Source organism: Salvelinus fontinalis, chromosome 11, assembly GCF_029448725.1.
Source record: "Salvelinus fontinalis isolate EN_2023a chromosome 11, ASM2944872v1, whole genome shotgun sequence".
NCBI lineage: Eukaryota > Metazoa > Chordata > Actinopteri > Salmoniformes > Salmonidae > Salvelinus > Salvelinus fontinalis.
In genome coordinates this window covers 3,667,364-3,693,626 of record NC_074675.1, presented here as the reverse complement: position 1 = coordinate 3,693,626, position 26,263 = coordinate 3,667,364, and the positions used below count along the sequence as shown (strand labels likewise).

General features: G+C 41.5%; 1 protein-coding gene across 3 annotated transcripts; it reads right to left on the bottom strand.

Moving 5' to 3' along the window:
- Positions 1–666: 666 nt before the first annotated feature.
- On the bottom strand, positions 667–23,160 carry LOC129864888 (globoside alpha-1,3-N-acetylgalactosaminyltransferase 1-like). 3 transcript variants are annotated; one of them, XM_055937191.1, is made up of 7 exons: positions 22,847–23,160; positions 16,491–16,529; positions 16,347–16,406; positions 9,263–9,316; positions 5,185–5,217; positions 2,794–2,928; positions 667–1,764 (listed from the first exon to the last, which is right to left on the bottom strand). In XM_055937191.1, exons 1-7 carry the CDS (start codon positions 22,912–22,914, stop codon positions 1,074–1,076), a joined length of 1,080 nt encoding a protein of 359 aa, XP_055793166.1. In that variant the 5' UTR covers positions 22,915–23,160; the 3' UTR covers positions 667–1,073. The 3 variants fall into 3 exon arrangements, with proteins under 3 accessions (XP_055793166.1, XP_055793167.1, XP_055793168.1); XM_055937192.1 differs by lacking the exon at positions 9,263–9,316; XM_055937193.1 differs by lacking the exons at positions 5,185–5,217; positions 9,263–9,316.
- Between the last annotated feature and the right edge of the window lie 3,103 nt (positions 23,161–26,263).

The following is a 26,263-nucleotide window of genomic DNA, read 5'->3' as shown; positions in this document are numbered from 1 at the left end:
TTTACTGGTATTTATGTAAGAGTTGATACTGAAGTGTCCTATGATTCCTTCCCTTCCTCTTGAAAGACTTGTTCTTGGCCCGGGAGCCCTTCAATCCAAATGACGGTTAAGATTTTAAGTTGCAGTTTCTTTTCATTTTTTACATAACATAACATTGATTATCCCTTACATAATATTGATTCGATGGTACAACTTGAATTGAAGGATTTCCCCTTTTGCCTTGCCATTGGCAGGATGCTTTTACACAAGGAAGTGAATCCTCCATAAAACCTAATTTAAAGGGGTATTTTTCTTTGTTTTCATGTTTGTTTTCATTTTTGTTTTCATGTTTGTTTTCATGTTTGTTTTCATGTTTGTTTTCATGCTGTTTACAGTATATGTCTAGTGGTCAGAGGTTGTTTCTGGACAGGAATGCCAGCTCCACGCTGACCTTCTGCCAATGTTATTCTTAATGGAAATTCAGTCCACCACTGGGTCTTGTCTGATCTACACATCTATAGATGGAACCGGTGCAATATTCCCTATTATTCCAATAATGCAATATTCCAATATTCCCTATATTCCCACTGGTTTGTTACTCATACACCGCATATGGTTGTCAGATGGATAGATGTAGTTTTTAGTTAGACTTTAGAAAATATAACAAGTAGTGAAATAACACAAACATTATGAAAGCGGCTTAAACTTTATTTTAAAGAAAAATATAATAATAATCGTAATATTTTATTAGACATATTTATTGAGATTGTTCCCAGTAATCAACATACACAGTAGATAGGCTACAGAATACAGGATGAATAAGGTTGTAATTTCCTCTAAGTGGAGAACGTTATTATCCACAAACTACAGCAGTGACTGATATACAGTACATTTAAAATAGTAGTTTTATGTCAGTGTATATATTTCACCAACAGAAAATGAATGGCGCCGGACAGCTGTATATCCAATGTGACCTTTTATGCCTTTCCCTAACCATAACCCAAACCTCAGGGAAACTATACCTGAACTTAACCTAACATTAACCATAACCAATTAAGTTTTTCTTCTGCCGGTCGAATATCCAATTCCTAGTCCTATACATTGGGACGAATTTCAGCATAGTTTTTAATGACAGTAGAGAAGCGAATGACTTTGACCTCGTTGGTGTTGGTCTTCGTGTCGTCCCACTGGTACTCTGGAGACAACAGCTTGCTGGGCTTGTTGTAAAGCAGGTACCTGTTGAGGTGACTCTCCTCCTGCCAGGCAGCCTCGATGGAATTCCTCGCGTCCTCTTCAAGCTGCTTCCGACATACCTTTGTTAGTGTGTACACATCCTCCACGGATCCTCCGAACACAGCCCCGGCATAGTAGTAGTCTCCCTCATCCATGGGGATGTAGGCTGTCGAGGCTGGACGCCGTTCGTATGTGAATTGGTCACGGGTCGCCCGGTAAAACCATGGGTGAATCACAGCAACCAGCCTGCCCAGAGACTCGGCCCCCCAGCGAGCGTGGAACTTGCTGTCCACGTCCAGACAGAAGATGTAGTCAGCCTCCCTGCTGATCTGACGTTCGATGGCTGTCTGGATGATCTCCATCCTCCGGGCTGATATCTCCTGCCAGCGGTTTGAACCCGGGACCTGGATCACACTCAAATGTCTCCCCTGGGACATGTTGACTGATGGAACATCGTCGGGACGATCTGTGAAAACGTAGTAGCGCACGTTGAAGTCGACCATGAAGTGCTTCTCTGCTGTCTCCAGGAAATCTCGGAGAAAGCGGACGTATCTGTCAGAATTTAAAACAAACAGGTAACTGCCAAAATATAGGAAATAGAGAGATGAGCCACCACGAGTCACCTTGGGCCACCACGAGCCACCTTGGGCCACCACTAGCATCCTTGGGCCACCATCAGCCACAGCTCTAATGCACCTTGGCAAAGATTCTACAAGTGTCTGAAACTCTATCGGACAATTTGGTGTTTTGTTGATGGTGGTAGATAACGCTCTCTCAGACACCGCCTCATTTGGATTGAGATCTAGTGACTGTCATATGGTTCACATCGTTTTCATGCTCATCAAACCATTTATTGACCACTTGTGCCCTTTAAATGGGGGCATTGTTGTTCTGGGGGCAGAGCCATGGTAGCTAAAAGAATGACCAAAATAATGGCCATCCCAGCCTTTTTATACATGACCGTAAGCATAATGGGATGCTAATTGCTTAATTAACTCAGGAACCACACTTGTGTGGAAGCACCTGCATTCACTATACTTTGTATCCCTCATTTACTAGTGTTTTCCATTATTTTGTCAGTTACCTGTACATAACATAAGGGTTTAAGATGCCTTGCTCAAGGGCACAATGGCAGTATCAGGCACTTGAGATTCTGATGCCAGCATCCCTCTGTAACTGTATGGTCCTTCTCATATGACTGTATAGGACATATTGCAGTTCTTGACACAACCTGTTCTGGGCGCCTACTACCATACCCTGTTCAAAGAAACTTAAATATGTTGTCTTGTCCATTCACCAATCAGAATGGCACACATACACAATCCATGTCTTAAATGTGTCGAGGTCTAACAATCCTTCTTTAACCTGTCTCCTTCCCTCTGTCTACAACTGATGGAAGTGGATTTAACAAGTGACATCAATAAGGGATCATAGCTTCCACCTGGATTCACCTGGTCAGTCTGTCATGGAGAAAGCAGGTGTTCATACTGTTTTGTACACTCAGTGTAGTTTCAATGTTGTCAAAATATTGATAATTTAACTTCCCTTTTGAACATTTGGGAAAAGTTGTAGGCTACTCACTTTCCAACGGCAAACACTGTGGTTGCTATGGTGAGGTTCATGGACTTGTAGATTATGTCGATGAGGTCAGGGTCAAAGGTTCCTTCCCAGACGATGGGTGCCAACCATGGGGTGACTGCCATCACATCAGTACGACTAAAGAAACAAAACAAGATCAAGCCTGGCTGTATTGTACTGATTATTACCTCAATGTTTACAGATATACAGATCAAGCCTGACTGTGTTGTACTGATTATTACCTCAATGTTTACAGATATACAGATCAAGCCTGGCTGTGTTGTACTGATTATTACCTCAATGTTTACAGATATACAGATCAAGCCTGACTGTATTGTACTGATTATTACCTCAATGTTTACAGATATACAGATCAAGCCTGACTGTGTTGTACTGATTATTACCTCAATGTTTACAGATATACAGATCAATCCTGACTGTGTTGTGCTGATTATTATGTCAATAGTTTTGCAATTTAACTTCTTGCCACTAGGGGGGTGACATTTCGACATAGTACAAATTCGTTTCCAAATTAAACTGCCTTGTACTCAATTCTTGCTCGTACAATATGCATATTATTATTACTATTGGATAGAAAACACTCTCTAGTTTCTAAAACCGTTTGAATTATGTCTGTGGGTGAAACAGAACTGGACTTAGAGCAATTTCCCTATGTGGAGTTGAGAATGCAGATTTTTCCAACCTGTTCTCCGACCTGTTTATAAATCTGCCTGTCTTCTATTGGTTGAGATGCACTGCATACGCCTTCCTCTGGGTGTCAGCGAATAGAGGGCCTTGAAATGGAGTCTCTAGGCAGAGCTGAAAGTCTATAAATTGATTGGAAACGAGGTGTATCGTTCTTTTCCCCTTCGCTCTGACGCACTGAGGACCTTGGAACGTTCTTTTGGAAACATCGGTTATAGATCTTACACATTTCCGGCTGTGTTTTTATTCGATACAGGCTTTAAAGACATCATAATCTTGTTATTTTGAACCGAATTATATCAGTTTATGTCAGTATATTGCGATTTTCGGGTATTTATTTTCTTGGCGCTGTAGGAAGTTGGGTATCTCTCTCTCTCAAGCTAATGTTTACTGCTAATTGTAACGTGGAAGACGACGTTCTCCAACCTAGCAACGATTCTTTTGGACAAAGGACACCTATCCCAAGATTCTGATGAGAGTTCATCGAAAAGTAAGAACTATTTATGCTGATAATTCATTGTTCTGTTGAAAAATGTCAAATGCATAAGACGCCATTTCTTGCAGTGTAGCCTTGCGTTATCGCACCCTGTATTGCACAGTAACGTTAATTTTAAAAATGTAATTCAGCGATTGCATTAAGAACTAATTTGTCTTTCAATTGCTGTCCAACCTGTATTTTTTTAGTCAAGTTTATAAATAGTTTTCGATAAGAATAGGTGCCTTTCCAAGATGGCGCCGGACAGATTGCTTGACGTTATGGACACTATTCTCATTGTATAAGCACGATTTGTGCCGCTAAATATGCACATTTTCGAACAAACTCTATATGAATTGTGTAATATGATGTTACAGGACTGTCATCTGAAGAATTCTGAGAAGGTTAGTGAAAAAAGTAATATATTTTGGTGGTTTATACGTTATAGCTATTTTTGGCTTGAATCAATGCTGTTGTGATGTTTGCTATTGTGGTAATCTAATATAACGCTATATTGTGTTTTCGCTGTAAAACACTTAGAAAATCTGAAATATTGTCTTAATTCACAAGATCTGTGTCTTTCATCTGCTGCACGCTGTGTATTTTTAAGAAATGTTTTATGATGAGTAATTAGCTAATACACGTTGCTCTCTGTAGTTATTCTAGTCGCTTTGGTGAGAGTTGGGATGGTGGCTGCAATGGTAAACTATGATTTATACCTGAAATATGCACATTTTTCTAACAAAACATATGCTATACAATAAATATGTTACCAGACTGTCATCTGATGAGGTTGTTTCTTGGTTAGTGGCTATTTATATCTTTATTTGGCCGAATTTGTGATAGCTACTGATGGAGTAAAAAAATGGTGGAGTAAGAAAAGTGGTGTCTTTTGCTAACGTGGTTAGCTAATAGATTTACATATTATGTCTTCCCTGTAAAACATTTTAAAAATCAGAAATGATGGCTTTATTCACAAGATGCGTATCTTTCATTTGGTGTCTTGGACTTGTGATTTCATGAACATTTTATTATATGATATCCCTGTGGCTTTAGGCTAGGCTATGCTAGTCAGCTTTTTTGATGGGGGGAACCCGGATCCGGGTTTGGGAGGTGTTATTAAGGTCCATGAAAAGACGTGTGGTATACTAGGCTACATGCTGATGTGGAAGATAACAATGATATGTAACTAACATAAGGTAACAATAATTCACCCCACCAAGACACTGGGCTGCTTGTACAATAGCCTGGGAGAACAAAATGCAATTCATTAGTTAAAACCTCTCTAGGGTATGTGGGACGGTAGCGCAGCCATTTTTCCAGCCAAAGAGAGGAGTAACAAAAAGCAGAAATAGAGATAAAATTAATCACTAACCTTTGATGATCTTCATCAGATGACACTCATAGGACTTCATGTTACACAATACATATATGTTTTGTTCGTTAAAGTTCATATTTATATACAAAAATCTGAGTTTAGGAGGGACGCTACTGTCTCACTTGGCAAAAAGCCAGAGAAAATGCAGAGCGCCAAATTCAAATTAATTACTATGAAAATTACTATAAAAATCTAACTTTCATTAAATCACACATGAAAGCTACCAAATTAAAGCTACACTGGTTGTGAATTCAGCCAACATGTCAGAATTCAAAAAGGCTTTTCGGCAAACGATGCTATTATCTGAGGATAGCAAAATAGTAAACAAATACAGAGAAGCATATTTCAACCCTGCAGGCGCGACACTGTGAAAAGTGATTCATGCCTTACCTTTGACGAGCTTCTGTTGTTGGCACTCCAATATGTCTCATAAACATCACAAATTGTCCTTTTGTTCGATTAATTCCATCGATATATATCCAAAATGTCCATTTATTTGGCGCGTTTAATCCAGAAAAACACCGGTTCCAACTTGCTCAAACGTGACTACAAAATATCCCAAAAAATGTCAAACTACTTTTGTAATACAACTTTAGGTATTTTTTTACGTTAATAATCGATAAAATTGAAGACGGGATGATCTGTATTCAATACAGGATTAAAACCAACAATAGCTAGCTTTCTGGTCATGCGCTTCTATCTAACAGGACACTTCAATTGACTCTCGTTCAAGATGGCCGTACTTCTTCATTACACAAAGGAATAACCTCAACCAATGTCTCAAGACTGTTGACATCCAGTGGAAGCAGTAGGAACTGCAAGCAGGTCCCTTAGAAATCTGGTTCCCCAATGAAAATCATTGTAAAGAGAGTGACCTCAAAAAAAAAATCTGAATGGTTTGTCCTCGGTGTTTCGCCTGATAAATAAGTTATGTTATACTCACAGACATGATTCAAACAGTTTTAGAAACTTCAGAGTGTTTTCTATCCAAATCTACTACTAATATGCATATCTTATCTTCTGGGGATGAGTAGCTTGCAGTTTAATTTGGGCATGCTTTTCATCCAAAATTCCGAATGCTGCCCCCTACCCTAGAGAAGTTAATCAACATCCACATCATCGGCACCCGGGGAACAGTGGGTTAACTGCCTTGCTCAGGAGCAGAACGACAGACAGGTTAACTTGGCGTTCTAGGGTACGGGGATGGTGGTCCGCTTGAAACATCTGGATATTACAGACTGGGCCAGGGAGAGGTTGAAAATGTCAGTGAAGATACTTGCTAGCTGGTCAGCGCATGCTCTGCGTACACGTCGTGGTAATCCATCCCGGCCCTGCAGCCTTGTGAATGTTAACCTGTTTAAAGGTCTTACTCACAATGGCTACGGAGAGTGTGATCACACAGTCGTCCGGGAACAGCTGGTGCTCTCATGCATGGTTCAGTGTTGCTTGCCTCGACGCGAGCATGAAGGCATTTAGCTCATCTGGTAGGCTCGCGTCCCTCGTGCAGCTTGCGGCTGGGTTTCCCTTTGTAATCCGTAATAGTTAGCAAGCCCTGCCACATCTGACGGTGTAGTAGGATTCAATCTTAATCCTGTATTGATGCTTTGCCTGTTTGATGGTTCGTTGGAGGGCTTCGTGAGGCTTCTTATAGGTGTCTGCATTTGTGTTCTTCTCCTTGAAAGCGGCAGCTCTAGCCTTTAGCTCGGTGCAGATGTTGCCTGTAATTCATGGCTTTCGTTTAGGATATGTACGTACAGTCACTGTGGGGACTACGTCGTCGATGCATATTCCAATCGGTGCTAGCAAAACAGTCCTGAAACTTAGTGTCTGCTTCATCGGCACACTTCCGTATTGAGCACATCGCTAGTACTTCCTGTTTTTAGTTTTTGCTTGTCTGTTGATAAATGTATTTTGTCTGCTTGAGATTGGAGTCTGCGGTTTGATGGCTGGTCTGGTGGAATAGTTAACGGTTTGTCTGTGTCCTTGTGTTGGGGAAGGGGTTGGGTCTGGTGGAATAGTTAACTGTTTGTCTGTGTCCTTGTGTTGGGGAAGGGGTTGGGTCTGGTGGAATAGTTAACTGTTTGTCTGTGTCCTTGTGTTGGGGAAGGGTCTGGTGGAATAGTTAACTGTCTGTGTCCTTGTGTTGGGGAAGGGGAAGGGTCTAGTGGAATAGTTAACTGTTTGTCTGTGTCCTTGTGTTGGGGAAGGGGAAGGGTCTGGTGGAATAGTTAACTGTTTGTCTGTGTCCTTGTGTTGGGGAAGGAGAAGGGGTTGGGTCTGGTGGAATAGTTAACTGTTTGTCTGTGTCCTTGTGTTGGGGAAGGGGAAGGGTCTGGTGGAATAGTTAACTGTTTGTCTGTGTCCTTGTGTTGGGGAAGGGGAAGGGTCTAGTGGAATAGTTAACTGTTTGTCTGTGTCCTTGTGTTGGGGAAGGGGAAGGGGAAGGGTCTGGTGGAATAGTTAACTGTTTGTCTGTGTCCTTGTGTTGGGGAAGGGGTTGGGTCTGGTGGAATAGTTAACTGTTTGTCTGTGTCCTTGTGTTGGGGAAGGGGTTGGGTCTGGTGGAATAGTTAACTGTTTGTCTGTTTCCTTGTGTTGGGGAAGGGGAAGGGGAAGGGTCTGGTGGAATAGTTAACTGTTTGTCTGTGTCCTTGTGTTGGGGAAGGGGAAGGGGAAGGGTCTGGTGGAATAGTTAACTGTTTGTCTGTGTCCTTGTGTTGGGGAAGGGGAAGGGGAAGGGTCTGGTGGAATAGTTAACTGTTTGTCTGTGTCCTTGTGTTGGGGAAGGGGTTGGGTCTGGTGGAATAGTTAACTGTTTGTCTGTTTCCTTGTGTTGGGGAAGGGGAAGGGGTTGGGTCTGGGCTGGCTGTTGTTGGATGGAGATGGCGTTTGTAGTTGGTCTGTGTCCTTGTGTTGGGGAAGGGGAAGGGTCTAGTGGAATAGTTAACTGTTTGTCTGTGTCCTTGTGTTGGGGAAGGGGTTGGGTCTGGTGGAATAGTTAACTGTTTGTCTGTTTCCTTGTGTTGGGGAAGGGGAAGGGGTTGGGTCTGGGCTGGCTGTTGTTGGATGGAGATGGCATTTGTAGTTGGTCTGTGTCCTTGTGTTGGGGGAGAGGTGGGATCTATTGTACCCAATGAGTGAAAAGTATCCCATCCTCTCAGCCCCATGCCCTCTTCAACTTACTCTCCAACACTTTGGGGGATAAAGTGATATATTTACATGCTGGTAACAGGTAGCCATGTAGCATTATTAAGACTTGTCAATTGATCACTGACCGGACTAAGTCGCTAATGTAATCTTCCCTGACCACAATGAGAATGGATTGTGTTTGTGATGTATCGTTGCTCATCAGACATTTTCCATTCTTACAAAACTGATGTCTTCAGCATCAGGGGGAAATCATTATGCTCATACGTATAATAGATCTTCAATGATCTATACAAAATCTGGTTTAATAATAATATCAACATTACATATGTGTAATTTCACATCTGCGGTGATAGATCACGACTTGTGTAATGTTTTACCTGACATTACATAATCTGTTGTAAAGCGACATCAATCACATACAACCTCTAACTTAGTCGTAATTAACATAACTAAAGCCCACAGCCACTGGAGGACATACCCCTAATTACCCCCCCCCCCCCCCCCAAGTCAGTTCTCCACAAACCTCATGATTACATCCATGGGTTAAACCATGTGGATAAAAAAACGACATGGTAATTCCACTAATTTAAAAAAGTTCAAATGTGTTTTTGTTAGAGAAATTGTCGCGGACGTACTCAGAGCCAGATTCATTGCAATGAAGAAACGAACGTCCATGGGCGTGGCGTAGAGTTTGGCCAGGAGCATGGAGTTTGGGTAGCCAGCCAAAATAGTGAACGATGGTACAGTAAAATACTGATACACACCTTTCTGGAGAGATGATGTTCCGTACTCTGCTCCTGAATATGGGCTTATTCAGACTGTATGAATAGAAAGAGATAGTAAAATGAGTAATGATGGCTGTACAGTATACATAATACACATACTGAATCTATTGTAACTATTATCTATGCCCGCTACATAGACCATCAGACTGTTAAATAGCCATCACTAGCCAGCTACCACCCGGTTACTCAACCCTGTACCTTAGAGGATGCTGCCTTATATACATAGACCATCAGACTGTTAAATAGCCATCACTAGCCAGCTACCACCCGGTTACTCAACCCTGTACCTTAGAGGCTGCTGCCTTATATACATAGATCATCAGACTGTTAAATAGCCATCACTAGCCAGCTACCACCCGGTTACTCAACCCTGTACCTTAGAGGCTGCTGCCCTATATACATAGACCATCAGACTGTTAAATAGCCATCACTAGCCAGCTACCACCCGGTTACTCAACCCTGTACCTTAGAGGCTGCTGCCCTATATACATAGACATGGAATCACTGGCCACTTTAATAATGGAACACTAGTCACTTTAATAATGTTTACATTCTGCTTTACTCATCTCATATGTATATACTGTATTCTATTCTACTGTATTTTCATCAATGCCACTCCAACAATACTAATTATAATATTCATATATTTCTTAATTCCATTATTTTACTTTTAGATGTGTGTGTACTGTTGTGAATTGTTAGATATTACTGCACTGTTGGAGCTATGAACACAAGCATTTCACTACACCCACAATAACGTCTGCTAAATATGTGTTTGTGACCAATAACATTTGATTTGATTATTAGTGATGGGCACCGATATTGAAACTCTATATCGATGTCAGCTACATTTTTTCTAAGCTGATATCAATATCATATTGATTTTATGAATAAGCAATTTATAAATCATATTGGTTTTATGAATAACCAATTTAAATATCATATTGGTTTTATGAATAACCTATTTATATATCATATTAGTTTTATGAATAACCTATTTAAATATCATATTGGTTTTATGAATAACCAATTTATATATCATATTGGTTTTATGAATAACCAATTTATATATCATATTGGTTTTATGAATAACCTATTTATACATCATATTGGTTTTATGAATAACCAATTAAAATATCATATTGGTTTTATGAATAACTTGAGGCTGTGCTAGCGAATAAGAAGCCTTTTCCCTGGAGCTAAACAACAAATGATGTTACAGAGACAAGATCAAAGACTGTCGTTGACAAACGTTTTCCTTACAAGTTTTTTTTTTTCATTCCAAGTAGAATAGCAGCCTTTATGATAATTATAATAGTAAAAACATTGTATCTAAAAAATTATAAAACGAAATTAATCCTGAACACTTAGCTCTCTGTTCCGGACGGCTGTGTGATCAGGCTCTCCGTAGCCGACGTGAGTAAGACCTTCAAACAGATCAAAATACACAAGGCTGCAGGGCCAGACGGATTACCAGGACGTGTGCTCCGGGCATGTGCTGACCAACTGGAAGGTTTCTTCACTGACATTTTCAACATGTCCCTGATTGAGTCTGTAATACCAACATGCTTCAAGCAGACCACTGTGCCCAAGAACACGAAGGCAACCTGTCTAAATGACTACAGACTCATAGCACTCACGTCCGTAGCCATGAGGTGCTTTGAAATGCTGGTAATGGCTCACATCAACACCATTATCCCAGAAACCCTAGATCCACTCCAATTTGCATACCACCCAAACAGATCCACAGATGATGCAATCTCTATTGCACTCCACACTGGTCTTTCCCAGCTGGACAAGAGGAACACCTATGTGAGAATGCTGTTCATTGACTACAGCTCAGCGTTCAACACCATAGTGCCCTCAAAGCTCATCACTAAGCTAAGGACCCTGGGACTAAACACCGCCCTCTGCAACTGGATCCTGGACTTCCTGACGGGCCGCCCCCAGGTGGTGAGGGTAGGTAGCAACACATCTGCCACGCTGATCCTCAACACTGGAGCCCGCCAGGGGTGGGTGCTCAGCTTGGTGTCCACATCACAAATAAACTAGAAAGGTCCAAACACACCAAGACAGTCGCTAAGAGGGCATGACAAAGCCTATTCCCCTTCAAGAAACCAAAAAAAAATGTGGCATGGGTCATCAGATCCTCAAAAGGTTCTACAGCTGCACCATCGAGAGCATCCTGACTGGTTGCATCACCGCCTGGTTCGGCAATTGCTCGGCCTCCGACCGCAAGGCACTACAGAGGGTAGTGCGTACGGCCCAGTACATCACTGGGGCTAAGCTGCCTGCCATCCAGCACCTCTACACCAGGCGATGTCAGAGGGAGGCCCTAAAAATTGTCAAAGACCCCAACCACCCCAGTCATAGACTGTTCTCTCTACTACCTCATGGCAAGCGGTACCAGAGTGCCAAGTCTAGGACAAAAAGGCTTCTCAACAGTTTTTACCCCCAAGCCATAAGACTCCTGAACAGGTAATCAAATGTCTACCTGGACTATTTGCATTGTCCCCCCCCCCCAACCCCTCATTTACACTGCTGCTACTCTCTGTTTATCATACTACCTCAATTGGCCCGACCAACCAGTGCCCCCGTACATTGGCTAACCGGGCTATCTGCATTGTGTCCCGCCACCCACCACCCGCCAACCCCTCTTTTACGCTACTGCTACTCTCTGTTGATCATATATGCATAGTCACTTTAACCATATCTACATGTACATACTACCTCAATCAGCCTCACTAACCGGTGTCTGTTAGGACATTAGGACAACTGTATACTGATTCCCCATTAGGACAACTGTATACTGATTCCCCATTAGGACAACTGTATACTGATTCCCCATTAGGACAACTCTATACTGATTCCCCATTAGGACAACTCTATACTGATTCTCCATTAGGACAACTGTATACTGATTCCCCATTAGGACAACTGTATGCTGATTCCCCATTAGGACAACTGTCTGCTGATTCCCCAATAGGACAACTGTCTGCTGATTCCCCATTAGGACAACTGTCTACTGATTCCCCATTAGGACAACTGTCTACTGATTCCCCATTAGGACAACTGTCTACTGATTCCCCATTAGGACAACTGTCTGCTGATTCCCCATTAGGACAACTGTCTGCTGATTCCCCATTAGGACAACTGTCTGCTGATTCCCCATTAGGACAAGTGTCTGCTGATTCCCCATTAGGACAAGTGTCTGCTGATTCCCCATTAGGACAACTGTATACTGATTCCCCATTAGGACAACTGTCTTCTGATTCCCCATTAGGACAACTGTCTGCTGATTCCCCATTAGGACAACTGTCTGCTGATTCCCCATTAGGACAACTCTATGCTGATTCCCCATTAGGACAACTCTATGCTGATTCCCCATTAGGACAACTGTCTGCTGATTCCCCATTAGGACAACTGATTTTTTTTTTAAAAACGTTTTGTTGCTTTGTCATTATGGGGTATTGTGTGTAGATTGATGAGGGGGGGGGGAAACCATTTACTCCATTTAAGAATGAGGCTGTAATGTAATGAAATGTGTCAAAGTCAAAGGGTCTGAATACGTCCTGAATGCACTGTATAAGTAGCCTTAGAAATAAGATTTATTACATCAATAACTTGCTAACATCAGATAAAGTTCTGTATGTTAGCCATTTATGAGACTCACTAAGATAATTCCTTTAATGATACTGCAGTAGCTATAAGGAAATAACATCTACAGAAGAGACAGGAATGCTTATGGGGGAGGTGTTGCTGTATATATTCAGAGCCATTTCCCTGTAATGCTTATGGGAGAGGTGTTGCTGTTTATATTCAGAGCCATTTCCCTGTAATGCTTATGGGAGAGGTGTTGCTGTTTATATTCAGAGCCATTTCCCTGTAATGCTTATGGGGGAGGTGTTGCTGTATATATTCAGAGCCATTTCCCTGTAATGCTTATGGGGGAGGTGTTGCTGTATATATTCAGAGCCATTTCCCTGTAATGCTTATGGGAGAGGTGTTGCTGTTTATATTCAGAGCCATTTCCCTGTAATGCTTATGGGGGAGGTGTTGCTGTATATATTCAGAGCCATTTCCCTGTAATGCTTATGGGAGAGGTGTTGCTGTTTATATTCAGAGCCATTTCCCTGTAATGCTTATGGGGGAGGTGTTGCTGTATATATTCAGAGCCATTTCCCTGTAATGCTTATGGGGGAGGTGTTGCTGTATATATTCAGAGCCATTTCCCTGTAATGCTTATGGGGGAGGTGTTGCTGTATATATTCAGAGCCATTTCCCTGTAATGCTTATGGGAGAGGTGTTGCTGTTTATATTCAGAGCCATTTCCCTGTAATGCTTATGGGGGAGGTGTTGCTGTATATATTCAGAGCCATTTCCCTGTAATGCTTATGGGAGAGGTGTTGCTGTTTATATTCAGAGCCATTTCCCTGTAATGCTTATGGGGGAGGTGTTGCTGTATATATTCAGAGCCATTTCCCTGTAATGCTTATGGGGGAGGTGTTGCTGTATATATTCAGAGCCATATCCCTGTAATGCTTATGGGGGAGGTGTTGCTGTATATATTCAGAGCCATATCCCTGTAATGTTTATGGGGGAGGTGTTGCTGTATATATTCAGAGCCATTTCCCTGTAATGCTTATGGGGGAGGTGTTGCTGTATATATTCAGAGCCATTTCCCTGTAATGCTTATGGGAGAGGTGTTGCTGTTTATATTCAGAGCCATTTCCCTGTAATGCTTATGGGGGAGGTGTTGCTGTATATATTCAGAGCCATTTCCCTGTAATGCTTATGGGGGAGGTGTTGCTGTATATATTCAGAGCCATATCCCTGTAATGCTTATGGGGGAGGTGTTGCTGTATATATTCAGAGCCATATCCCTGTAATGTTTATGGGGGAGGTGTTGCTGTATATATTCAGAGCCATTTCCCTGTAATGCTTATGGGGGAGGTGTTGCTGTATATATTCAGAGTCATTTCCCTGTAATGCTGAGATAAGATCTCATGTCAATTGTTATTGAAGAGGTGGCAGGTTTACCTTGCCTCACCTAAAGCCTTTTAGGGTTTTTTATATAGGTCACCAAGTGCTAACAGTCAGTATCTAGACAATGTGTGTCAGATGCTTGATAGTATATGTGACGGTAAACAGAGAATCTACTTTCTTGGGGACCTGAATATTGACTGCTTTTCATCAAGCTGTCATATGCAATACATGTACAATTGTGTCAAGGCTTCAAAATCCTTCTTTAACCCGTCTCCTCTCCTTCATCTACATTGATTGAAGTGGATTTAGCAAGTGACATCAATAAAGGATCATATGTTTCACCTGGATTCACCTGTCAGTTTATGTCATGGAAAGACACGGTGTCCTTAATGTTTTGTACACTCAGTGTGTAAATGCAACATGTTAAGTGTTGGTCCCATGTTTCATGAGCTGAATTTTTTTTCCCCCCAGAAATGATCTATGCGCACAAAAAGCTTATTTCTTTCAAATGTCTTTACATCATTGTTGGTGATAATTTATCTTTTGCCAAGACATTTCAGCCACTTGATAGGTGTGGTATATCAAGAAGCTGATTTAAACAACATGATCATTACACAGGTGCACCTTCTGCTGGGGACACTAAAAGGCCACTCTAAAATGTGCAGTTTTGTCACACAACACAATACCACAGAGGTCTCAAGTTGATGGAGCGTGCAATTTACATGCTGACTGCAGCAATGTCAACCAGAGCAGTTGCCAGATAATTGAATGTTAATTTATCTACCATAAGCCGCCTCCAACGTCCTTTTAGAGAATCTGGCAGTACGTCCAACAGGCTCCAGCCTCGGTGTGAGCCGAATTAGGAGGAGCTGGTACTCACTGAGCAAGTGGTGTGACATCCGATACACACATGGTTTTGTTCAAGTATTGTAGTTTGTTTGACAATTTTTTACAATGAGGAAACAACCAAACGGAAAAAATACATTGTAACAAATAATCAAACCCTGATTCAACTACAGCAAACAATCTGAGAGAAAATTCCCCCCCAGACCCTTTGCATACCATCGGGACAACATCATACTGATTTACATTGCTAGTCGGGTCATGGGGTTGAGTATTACTGATGGGTCATGGGCTTGGGTATTTCTGATGGGTGATGGGGTTGGGTATTTCTGATGGGTCATGGGGTTGGGTATTTCTGATGGGTCATGGGGTTGGGTATTTCTGATGGGTCATGGGGTTGGGTATTTCTGATGTGTCATGGGGTTGGGTATTTCTGATGGGTCTGTGGTTGGGTATTTCTGATGGGTGATGGGGTTGGGTATTTCTGATGGGTCATGGGGTTGGGTATTTCTGATGGGTGATGGGGTTGGGTATTTCTGATGGGTCTGGGGTTGGGTATTTCTGATGGGTGATGGGGTTGGGTATTTCTGATGGGTGATGGGGTTGGGTATTTCTGATGGGTCTGGGGTTGGGTATTTCTGGTGGGTCTGTGTTTGTTGGAACCAAAGCTGATGGTTGTTGGTTTGCTCTTAGTGGGACTATAATTAGTTGGTTTTCTCTAATTGTACCTCCTAACCAGTTTGAATACAAGGGGAAGCTTGTTGATGGCCCATCAGCGGGCCGTTAAGTTTGCTACGTTGAAGGCCTACGAGAGGGTTTTGATCCTCCAGGATTAGTCGTATGCTCTTCTTAATAATAGTGTAGGGTAACAGCAACGATGAACCAACATCACAATATGACTCGTTCACATCCTTATTGGTGCCATGAAGATGTTAGCCTCCATCTATCAACAGCCAATAATACCCCTGAGAGAAATGATAGATATGACTGTGAAGTTCTAAATATTAGTTTCTCAGCTTGTCCAGTCCTGTCAGGTCTATAGTGTTGAGGAGCGCATTAAGGTGTTGAATGTCTGAATGTAATCCCATAATAGGCCATTAGAACCACTAGTAACTGTGTACAGTACATCTCTGTCAATTATTTAACGGGAAACATTAAGGAAATAGGAAAGAGTGTTTAGAAGTACCAAGTATCATGACTTGTTGGGAGAATTTCTCAGTTTATATCAACTAACCTGGTGTTCCTCTGGTCCTCGTCAACTGGGATATCTCTGTTGGAAGCCTCAAACCAAACCCTGTGAATAAGAATCAAATCAGAAAATCCATAGCACAGTATAGCATCATTCGGGTGTAATAAATGAACAGAAACTTGGGCTTACCCATTGAGCCTTTCATTGAAGAAGCTGTAATGAACATACCTATCGGAAGAGAGGAGAGAATCAGTTCAAGTCTGCCAAGAAAACATTTAATTTATTACACAACATGTGCTGCTGACACTGCTTTTCATCCACATCAGATTTGCAGCTTGTCTTTGAAGCCTAATTTATATCCTACACAATTAGGCAACGCAGTAATGCAGTTAGCTACTGAAAATGGTGATCCAGCGTAGTTGAGTCGAGTTACAAATTATGGGCTGCACAAGTTTGCTTACACTATCCTTACATTACCTTCTCTCTTGTCACTGGGATGTTACTCTGGGTGTAGACCCTTGGTAATGTAAGAAATGTGTCACCTTCCACGTTGCCAATTTCTAATAAGGATATCTCAAAGCTCATGGTAGAACTCTCCTGCCCCATTGTGCGTAGCAGAATTTCATGCTCTCATTTCCCTGTTCCTCCTCTGTGACCAGCTCTAGTACAGATTCATGAGCATTCTGAAAGTCATTTCCCTGTTCCTCCTCTGTGACCAGCTCTAGTACAGATTCATGAGCATTCTGAAAGTCATTTCCCTGTTCCTCCTCTGTGACCAGCTCTAGTACAGATTCATGAGCATTCGGAAAGTCATGTACCTGGTCCTCCTCTGTGACCAGCTCTAGTACAGATTAGTGAGCATTCTGAAAGTCATTTCCCTGTTCCTCCTCTGTGACCAGCTCTAATACAGATTCATGAGCATTCTGAAAGTCATTTTCCTGTTCCTCCTCTGTGACCAGCTCTAGCACAGATTCATGAGCATTCTGATAGTCATTTTCCTGTTCCTCTTTTATGACCAGCTCTAGCACAGATTCATGAGCATTCTGAAAGTCATTTTCCTGTTCCTCCTCTGTGACCAGCTCTAGTACAGATTCATGAGCATTCTGAAAGTCATTTCCCTGTTCCTCCTCTGTGACCAGCTCTAGTACAGATTAATGAGCATTCTGAAAGTCATTTTCCTGTTCCTCCTCTGTGACTAGCTCTAGCACAGATTCATGAGCATTCTGAAAGTCATTTTCCTATTCCTCCTCTGTGACCAGCTCTAGTACAGATTCATGAGCATTCTGAAAGTCATTTCCCTGTTCCTCCTCTGTGATCAGCTCTAGTACAGATTCATGAGCATTCTGAAAGTCATTTCCCTGTTCCTCCTCTGTGACCAGCTCTAGTACAGATTCATGAGCATTCGGAAAGTCATGTACCTGGTCCTCCTCTGTGACCAGCTCTAGTACAGATTAGTGAGCATTCTGAAAGTCATTTCCCTGTTCCTCCTCTGTGACCAGCTCTAATACAGATTCATGAGCATTCTGAAAGTCATTTTCCTGTTCCTCCTCTGTGACCAGCTCTAGCACAGATTCATGAGCATTCTGATAGTCATTTTCCTGTTCCTCTTTTATGACCAGCTCTAGCACAGATTCATGAGCATTCTGAAAGTCATTTTCCTGTTCCTCCTCTGTGACCAGCTCTAGTACAGATTCATGAGCATTCTGAAAGTCATTTCCCTGTTCCTCCTCTGTGACCAGCTCTAGTACAGATTAATGAGCATTCTGAAAGTCATTTTCCTGTTCCTCCTCTGTGACTAGCTCTAGCACAGATTCATGAGCATTCTGAAAGTCATTTTCCTATTCCTCCTCTGTGACCAGTTCTAGTACAGATTCATGAGCATTCTGATAGTCATTTCCCTGTTCCTCCTCTGTGACCAGCTCTAGCACAGATTCCTGAGCATTCTGAAAGTCATTGAGAACAACATAAAATGCCTCAAGACCCTCATTCACAGTTTCAAATTTTCCTCCATCAACAAGAATGACTATTATTTCATTAATTGTGTGTGTATACTCTCCAAGTTTGCCTCTCCGGGCTGCATAGAGTGAATTTAGATGCTCCTCTGCCCTCTCCAGTGGGGTCTTATTTGGGATATCCTCCTCCATCATTCTCTTTTAGTTCACTCAATTTACAATGACACAGTTGTTGGTTTGATTGTTAAATGCAATGCCCCTTTAGACCTCCTTTAATGCTTTTAAAACACAGTCATCCATTTCAGCATATTGACCCATTTTGAATTGAACATGTGCACGTTTTGGCATTTTAGATGTGTTTTAAACATTTCTTCCCGTTCTAAGTTTTGTCCCCTTTGATGAAGTTTAAACACGCAGTATCTTTAGATCCTTTAGTTGCATTCGTTGTGTTGATGCTTTGCATTTCCACGTTAGGCCAAATATTAGACATCTGACTAGGCTACATTGTGCAAAGGATCTCAGTGTTTCCCAAAACTCAAACTTCTTAATTGTTTTCACAGTGCTGTGTTTGGGGTGTAGGGTTTGAGCATAACCTGAAGGAAGGGAGGGGCATTTCCTCTTGCTGTTCTGTAGGTAAACACCACGTCTTGTAGTGGAGCTTCAACTGGAAGCCAGTGGAGTGTGTGGAGGAGCGGGGTGACATGAGAGAACTTGGGAATGTTGAAAACCAACCAAAGTTAGGTTTATCAGCAACCATCACTCCTGTGTTCCAATGGCCCGTTATGTTAGCTAATCCAAGTTTATAATTTTAAAAGATGACAAGTGGCCTGGATTAGGACCTGCGCCGCTTCCAGTGTGAGGGTCGTACTCTACGGGTGTTGTAGAGCAGGGCGGCCCAGACTTTAGTTACATACGATATACTTTTTCCACACTCTTCCTAATGCGGTATACCCCCCCCCCCCCCCAATATTAAATAAAATGTCACCCTATTGATTGTATGGTTTGCACTGCATGCTGTCAGCTAGCTTAGCATGGTCTGGGTTGTAGCTAGTGATTGCTAGCCTCAAGCAGGTGTCCAGGTGATCATCTGCTATTTTGACCTGATCTTCATGTCTGAAAGTGTTGACTCACAAAGCTAGTTAGATCCAAAATATGCTGTCATCTACATGGCAACTTTTCTCATGTTTGGATATTTCTCGTCCACGATAAGGTTCCAGACGTGTTCCCCCTGATGGCCTTGATTTGATTTGGAGGTCGCTTTGCAGTGTCAAATTTTCACTCTCGACGGCTGATGTTTCCTAATGAAACAATTACGCCATTTTTTGTTGCAATTTCGACAACATCAACTTCCACACCAAACGGAAAGAACAATAAATGTTGCCAGACGTTCCAGGATCGCAAAGTCTTGAAAGCGTCAGTCAAAGTCTGCGATAATGTAATGTTCAACGTATCAAACAGTCACAAATTGCAGGTGCTTTTCCCTGTCTTTCGAGCTCTGACATTATATTTTTTTAAATTCCTCAGTTCATGTCGCTGCAATTGTGAGGGTGACACTGTGGACTTGTCAACCATGAAGGAGAGGTCTTTGAGCGTGCAGGCCTGCCCTGAGAGGAAGAGCTCCTCCGTCTTGCCGAGGTTGAGCTTGAAGTGGTGGGCCAACATCCAAGTTGAGATCAGATCCTCTCCAGGAAGTAGGGCCTTCGGGGAGGGGAGTCCTAGCTAGACGAGGGTGAGGTATAGTCTTTTGACCATACATACAGACATACATACAAACAGGTTATATTATGCATTTTTCACATCAATTAATCTGCTTTAAGTTGAATCATTTTTTGTTAGATAGAAGAAGAATTAACCTTTTTGTTGCACCATATCCCCATCTGAAGATGAATGTACTGACTGTGATATGTGGTTGTCCCACCTAGCTATCTGAAGATGAATGTACTGACTGTGATATGTGGTTGTCCCACCTAGCTATCTGAAGATGAATGTACTGACTGTGATATGTGGTTGTCCCACCTAGCTATCTGGAGATGAATGTACTGACTATGACTGTGATATGTGGTTGTCCCATCTAGCTATCTGAAGATGAATGTACTGACTGTGATATGTGGTTGTCCCACCTAGCTATCTGAAGATGAATGTACTGACTATGACTGTGATATGTGGTTGTCCAACCTAGCTATCTGGAGATGAATGTACTGACTATGACTGTGATATGTGGTTGTCCCATCTAGCTATCTGGAGATGAATGTACTGACTATGATATGTGGTTGTCCCATCTAGCTATCTGAAGATGAATGTACTGACTATGACTGTGATATGTGGTTGTCCCATCTAGCTATCTGAAGATGAATGTACTGACTGTAAGTCTCTCTAGATAAGAGTGTCTGCTAAATGAGTGAAATGTAAAAAGTACACCAAAGCTAGATCAAGTGCACCTTTAGTGTACATGGGATATGCTAGTGACGTTACTATTTGCAATTATCTTTCAGTGTCACTACAAGTACACCGAAAGTGTATAGAGAACACTCAAATATAATCTGACAAGTACAGTTTAAGGTGGTTAGATAAGGTGGGTATTACAAACACTTGTAGGTGGGTCAGCATACTTTCCTTAGTACACTTAGTTGACATGAAATAGAAATAGTAGGTTAAAACCTGTTGAGGCTAGGGGGTGCTGTTGTCACTATTTCTGGAAAACGTGTAATTTTTAAACGGCTTCCTACTAAATTCTTGATCGTACAATATGCATATTATTATTATTATTGGATAGAAAACAGTCTCTAGTTTCTATAGCCGTTGAAATTTTGTCTCTGAGTGGAACAGAACTCATTCTACAGCAATTTCCCTGACATGGAGTCAGATTTCACACATTTTGGCCCCTGATCTGGAGTCAGTTTAAAGTCCACAGTGAACGCTATGAGGATACAGACACTGCTTACGTCTTCCCCTGGATGCCTTTACGTGATGACGCTTTGAATGGTGTCGATTGCGCAATCACAGCCACTATAAAACAAAAAAAAGTGTAGGTAGGAACTCTTTTCCAGATGCGCCGGACGCGCGGTGGACACCGACCTGCTCTTTTTCCAAGCATTAGTGTAGCCAGTAATATTTCTCCGGTCATGTTTGTACTCGTTATAGGAGTTAAAAACATCATAAGGTAGTTAATTTAAACTGTTTTATAGCAATTTATATCTGTTTAGTGCGATTTTGGGACATTTATTTCTGAGACACTGTGAATCTCTGGGCACGGTTCCAGTTCATGCCGAACGCAGTTGGCATTTCCACATGGCAAGAGGACAGCTTTCGACCAAAAGACGATTAGACCCAAGAAAGGATTCTTTGCCCAAGATTCTGATGGAAGAACAGCTCAAAGTAGGAACAATTTATTATGATAAATCGTGTTTCTGTCGAAAAATGTTAATCGCTTATGACGCCATTTTGTTAGACGTAGCTTCGCTTGGCGCAAACTGTATTGAAAAGTAAGGATAATTTAAAAAATGTAAATCAGCGATTGTATTAAGAATTAAATTGTCTATCCATCGCTGTCCACCCTATATTTTTTAGTCAAGTTTATGAGTATTTATGTATACGACTAGATCACTGTCTAATATGGCACACGACATTGTCTGACCAGCTGGGCAACTTTTGTCATTGTCTAACCATGATTTTGGTGGCTAAATATGCACATTTTCGAACAAACTGTATATGTATGTTGTAATATGATGTTACAGGAGTGTCATCTGAAGAATTCTGAGAAGGTTAGTGAAAAAATTAATATATTTTGGCGATGTTTACGTTATCGCTCTCTTTGGCTAGAATCAATGCTCTGGTAACGTTTGCATATGTGGTATGCTAATATAACGATTCATTGTGTTTTCGCTGTAAGACACTTAGAAAATCTGAAATATTGTCTGTATTCACAGGATCTGTGTCTTTCGATTAGTGTATGCTGTGTATTTTTACGAAATGTTTGATGATTAGTAATTAGGTAAACACATTGCTCTATGTATTTATTCTAGTCCATTTGTGACGGTGGGTGCAATTGTAAACTATGATATCTACCTGAAATATGCACAGTTTTCTAACAAAACCTATCCTATACCATAAATATGTTATCAGACTGTCATCTGATGAGGTTTTTTCTTGGTTAGTGGCTATCAATATCTTAGTTTAGCCGAATTGGTGATAGCTACTGGTGTTGGTGGACAAAGAAAAGATGGTGTCTTATGCTAATGTGTTTAGCTAATAGATTTACATATTTACATATTGTGTCTTCCCTGTAAAACATTTTAAAAATCGGACATGTTGGCTGGATTCACACGATCTGTGTCTTTCATTAGCTGTATTGGACTTGTTAATGTGTGAAAGTTAAATATTTAAAAAATATATTTTTGGGGAATTTCGTGCTCTGCCTTAACCGTGGGATGTGGGAGGAGTGCCGCTAGCGGTACCCCAGTCCTAGACAGGATAACATCACTTTAACTCAACTTCTATTTATTTAGTACAGATTTAGTTGTTCCAAAATAACACCATTTACAGACACACATAGTACATGCATAGTAATTACATAAAATATAGAAACATACATACCCCAGAAGCAAGAAGATTCCAACAATGAGAAGGAGAACCAACTGCTTTACATTTGAACTGAAATGCATTGTTCCTCCAATAGTGTCAGCAAGTATTTAGTTTATCCTACACTAGAAGTAATATCCAATCAAATGAAGATCTCTCCAATGAAACCAGTGGATCTCTTCTGCAAGCCTTGTGAGAACTTAGGACCCAGTAAAAGTTGTTTGTTGTCAGTTAAAACTGGATCTTGTGGTTTTAAATAAGACGTGAAATAGATTGTCTGTCCTTTAACTCTAACTGGTCAGCTCTCCCTTAACCCTGACTCATGTGCTCTTAAAGGGGCCCACACCCATTTAACATTTTAAATGAGTCTCAACGTCAACAGTGAAGAGGCGACTTCTAGGCAGAGTTCCTCTGTGTTCTTTTGCCCATCTTAAATCTTTTATTTTTATTGGCCAGTCTGAGATATGGCTTTTTCTTTGCCACTCTGCCTAGAAGGCCAGCATCCCTGAGTCGCCTCTTCACTGTTGATGTTGAGACTGGTGTTTTGCGGGTACTATTTAATGAAGCTGCCAGTTGAGGACTTGTGAGGCATCTGTTTCTCAAATCAGACACTCTAATGTACTTGCCCTCTTGCTCAGTTGTGCACCGGGGCCTCCCAATCCTCTTTCTATTTTGGTTAGAGCCAGTTTGCGCTGTTCTGTGAAGGGAGTAGTACACAGCGTTGTACGAGATCTTCAGTTTCTTAGCAATTTATCATATTTAATAGCCTTAATTTCTCAGAACAGGAATAGACTGACGAGTTTCAGAAGAAAGTTCTTTGTTTCTGGCCATTTTGAGCCTGTAATCGAACCCACAAATGCTGATGCTCCAGATACTCAACTAGTCTAAAGAGGACAGATGTATTGCTTCTTTACATCAGCACAACAGCTTCAACTGTGCTAATATAATTGGAAAAAGGGTTTTTATGATCAATTAGCCTTTTAAAATGATAAACTTGGATTAGCTAACATAACGGGCCATTGGAACACAGGAGTGATGGTTGCTGATAATGGGCCTCTTGTACGCCTATGCACAACTATGTCGATATTCCATAAAAAAAATCAGCCGTTTCCAGCTACAATAGTCATTTACAACATTAACAATGTCTACACTGTATTTCTGATCAATTTGATGTTCTTTTAATGGACAAAAAAACTTGCTTTTCTTTCAAAATTAAGGACATTTCTAAGTGACATCAAACTTTTGAACGGTAGTGTCTTTCGCCAGTAAGTAAATCCTTGTTGAGAACTTAGGACACAGTAAACGTTTTTTTGTTCTCAGTTAAAACTGATTCTTCTGGTTTTAAGTCAGATGTCAAGTTTACATTCTGTCCTTCTTTTGCAAATGCAGTTTCTCTGTCTAGTCAGCTCTCCCTTAACCCAGTCTCTTAACCCAGTCTCCATCCCTCTCTCCCTTAAAGGGGCAGACAACCATTTAACATGAACATCCCTCCTAACCTCTCAAAAACAAAACCATTTGGACATTTGTTCAACAGCAGTAATAATAATAATAATAATTTAAGGGTGCACACACCAGTCAGAGTGATACAGAGTGAGCCTTCTGGCTGCACTGATGAACTCCCATTGTGCCACTGATTCATCATGACTTCAGTACAACAGATGCGCCAGGTAAATTAAGTGCTATTTGCTTGATATTTAACATTTATTTAACAAGGCAAGTCAGTTACGAACAAATTCTTATTTACAATAACAGCCTAGAAACATTGGGTTAACTGCCTTGTTCAGGGGCAGGACGACAGACTTTTACCTTGTCAGCTCGGGGATTCAATCTAGCAACCTTTCGGTTACTGGTCCAACGCTCTAACCACTAGGCTACCTGCTGCCCCTAAATGTTATGGGATGTGATGTCATTTGCTCCATTGTTGAAATGTGAGGCCCAATCTTTGAGGGTATTGACCAACGAATGAGTGTGGCTATAAACATCCTAATCGCAAGCTCTATAAACCACGTTGGCTTGCCAACTTCAACTGGGGTTTCCTCTCTGATTCCCAAAGCATTTCCTGCAGGGCTGAATTCTATTGTATGTGTTTGAAACAGAGACTTAGATAGACATTGCATCATTTTACTGGCCCCATTAAGGGGTCTGTGAGAGCACAGGCAGTGCCATTGAGGCCAACTCCATTATGAAGTAGTGCATTTTGTTATTCTACTACTTCTATGAGTTGGTAAACAAACTAGAAAGGGTGCATACTGCCCCCTGGAGGGAGTTGTCTGAACAGGTATAAAGACAAGGTAGGTGATTTACTGCCCCCTGGAGGGTGTTGTCTGAACAGGTATAAAGCCAAGATTGGTGATTTGCTCCCCCCTGGAGGGTGTTGTCTGAACAGGTATAAAGACAAGGTAGGTGATTTACTGCCCCCTGGAGGGTGTTGTCTGAACAGGTATAAAGCCAAGGTTGGTGATGTACTGCCCCCTGGAGGGTGTTGTCTGAACAGGTATAAAGACAAGGTTGGTGATGTACTGCCCCCTGGAGGGTGTTGTCTGAACAGGTATAAAGATAAGGTTGGTGATTTGCTGACCCCTGGAGGGTGTTGTCTGAACAGGTATAAAGATAAGGTTGGTGATGTACTGCCCCCTGGAGGGTGTTGTCTGAACAGGTATAAAGATAAGGATGGTGATGTACTGCCCCCTGGAGGGTGTTGTCTGAACAGGTATAAAGATAAGGATGGTGATTTGCTGACCCCTGGAGGGTGTTGTCTGAACAGGTATAAAGATAAGGATGGTGATTTATTTTCAAAATTCTTCAAGCTCTTTCAAGTTGGTTGTTGATCATTACTGGACAGCCATTTTCAAGTTTTGCCATAGGTTTTCAAGTCGATTTTAATTCAAAACTGTCACGAAGCCACTCAGGAATATTCAATGTCATCTTAGTAAGCAACTCCAGTGTATATTTGGTCTTGTGTTTTAGGTTTGCATACCATAACTCCATTCTAGTTAAATTTGTCTTTTGTTTCTGTTAGTCTTTAGTGACATGGATAGAAGTACAGTCTGCTGTCATTCTGATCTAAGAATATTACTCCTGCTTATTATAAAGAAAAAATACATCTGTTTAACTTTGTAAAGTAAAGGTGTGTTTTGAATTATTTTTGTTGTATTAATGCTATTTAATCTCTCCTCAGACTAATATTATTCTGTTTGTTCTGTGGGTACCTTTGCCACTGTTCCACCCCTTGTGTATTGCGCTGTCATGGTGTATTTGTTATGGTATGTTTCCTCACGGGTATAATTCATTGGCTGATCCCTCCTGGTGACCTGGATGGAGTTGTGTTCCTTCCTTAAACTTTCAGACGCATGTAATTGTGCCACCGCACACGCTCTCAACGCCTGTGTGTTGCACCGGCACAATCTCAAGAGTCTGATCGTTGTAGCCCCT

What these genes read in the sequence shown, in the direction of transcription:
- LOC129864888 (XM_055937191.1), bottom strand. Translation starts at nt 22,914, where the DNA reads ATGCATTTCAGTTCAAATGTAAAGCAGTTGGTTCTCCTTCTCATTGTT. An exon ending in TTCAATGAAAGGCTCAATGG is followed by an intron (nt 16,407 to 16,490) that starts GTAAGCCCAAGT and finishes TCTTATTCACAG; the next exon opens with GGTTTGGTTTGAGGCTTCCA. An exon ending in GAGGACCAGAGGAACACCAG is followed by an intron (nt 9,317 to 16,346) that starts GTTAGTTGATAT and finishes CTATTCATACAG; the next exon opens with TCTGAATAAGCCCATATTCA.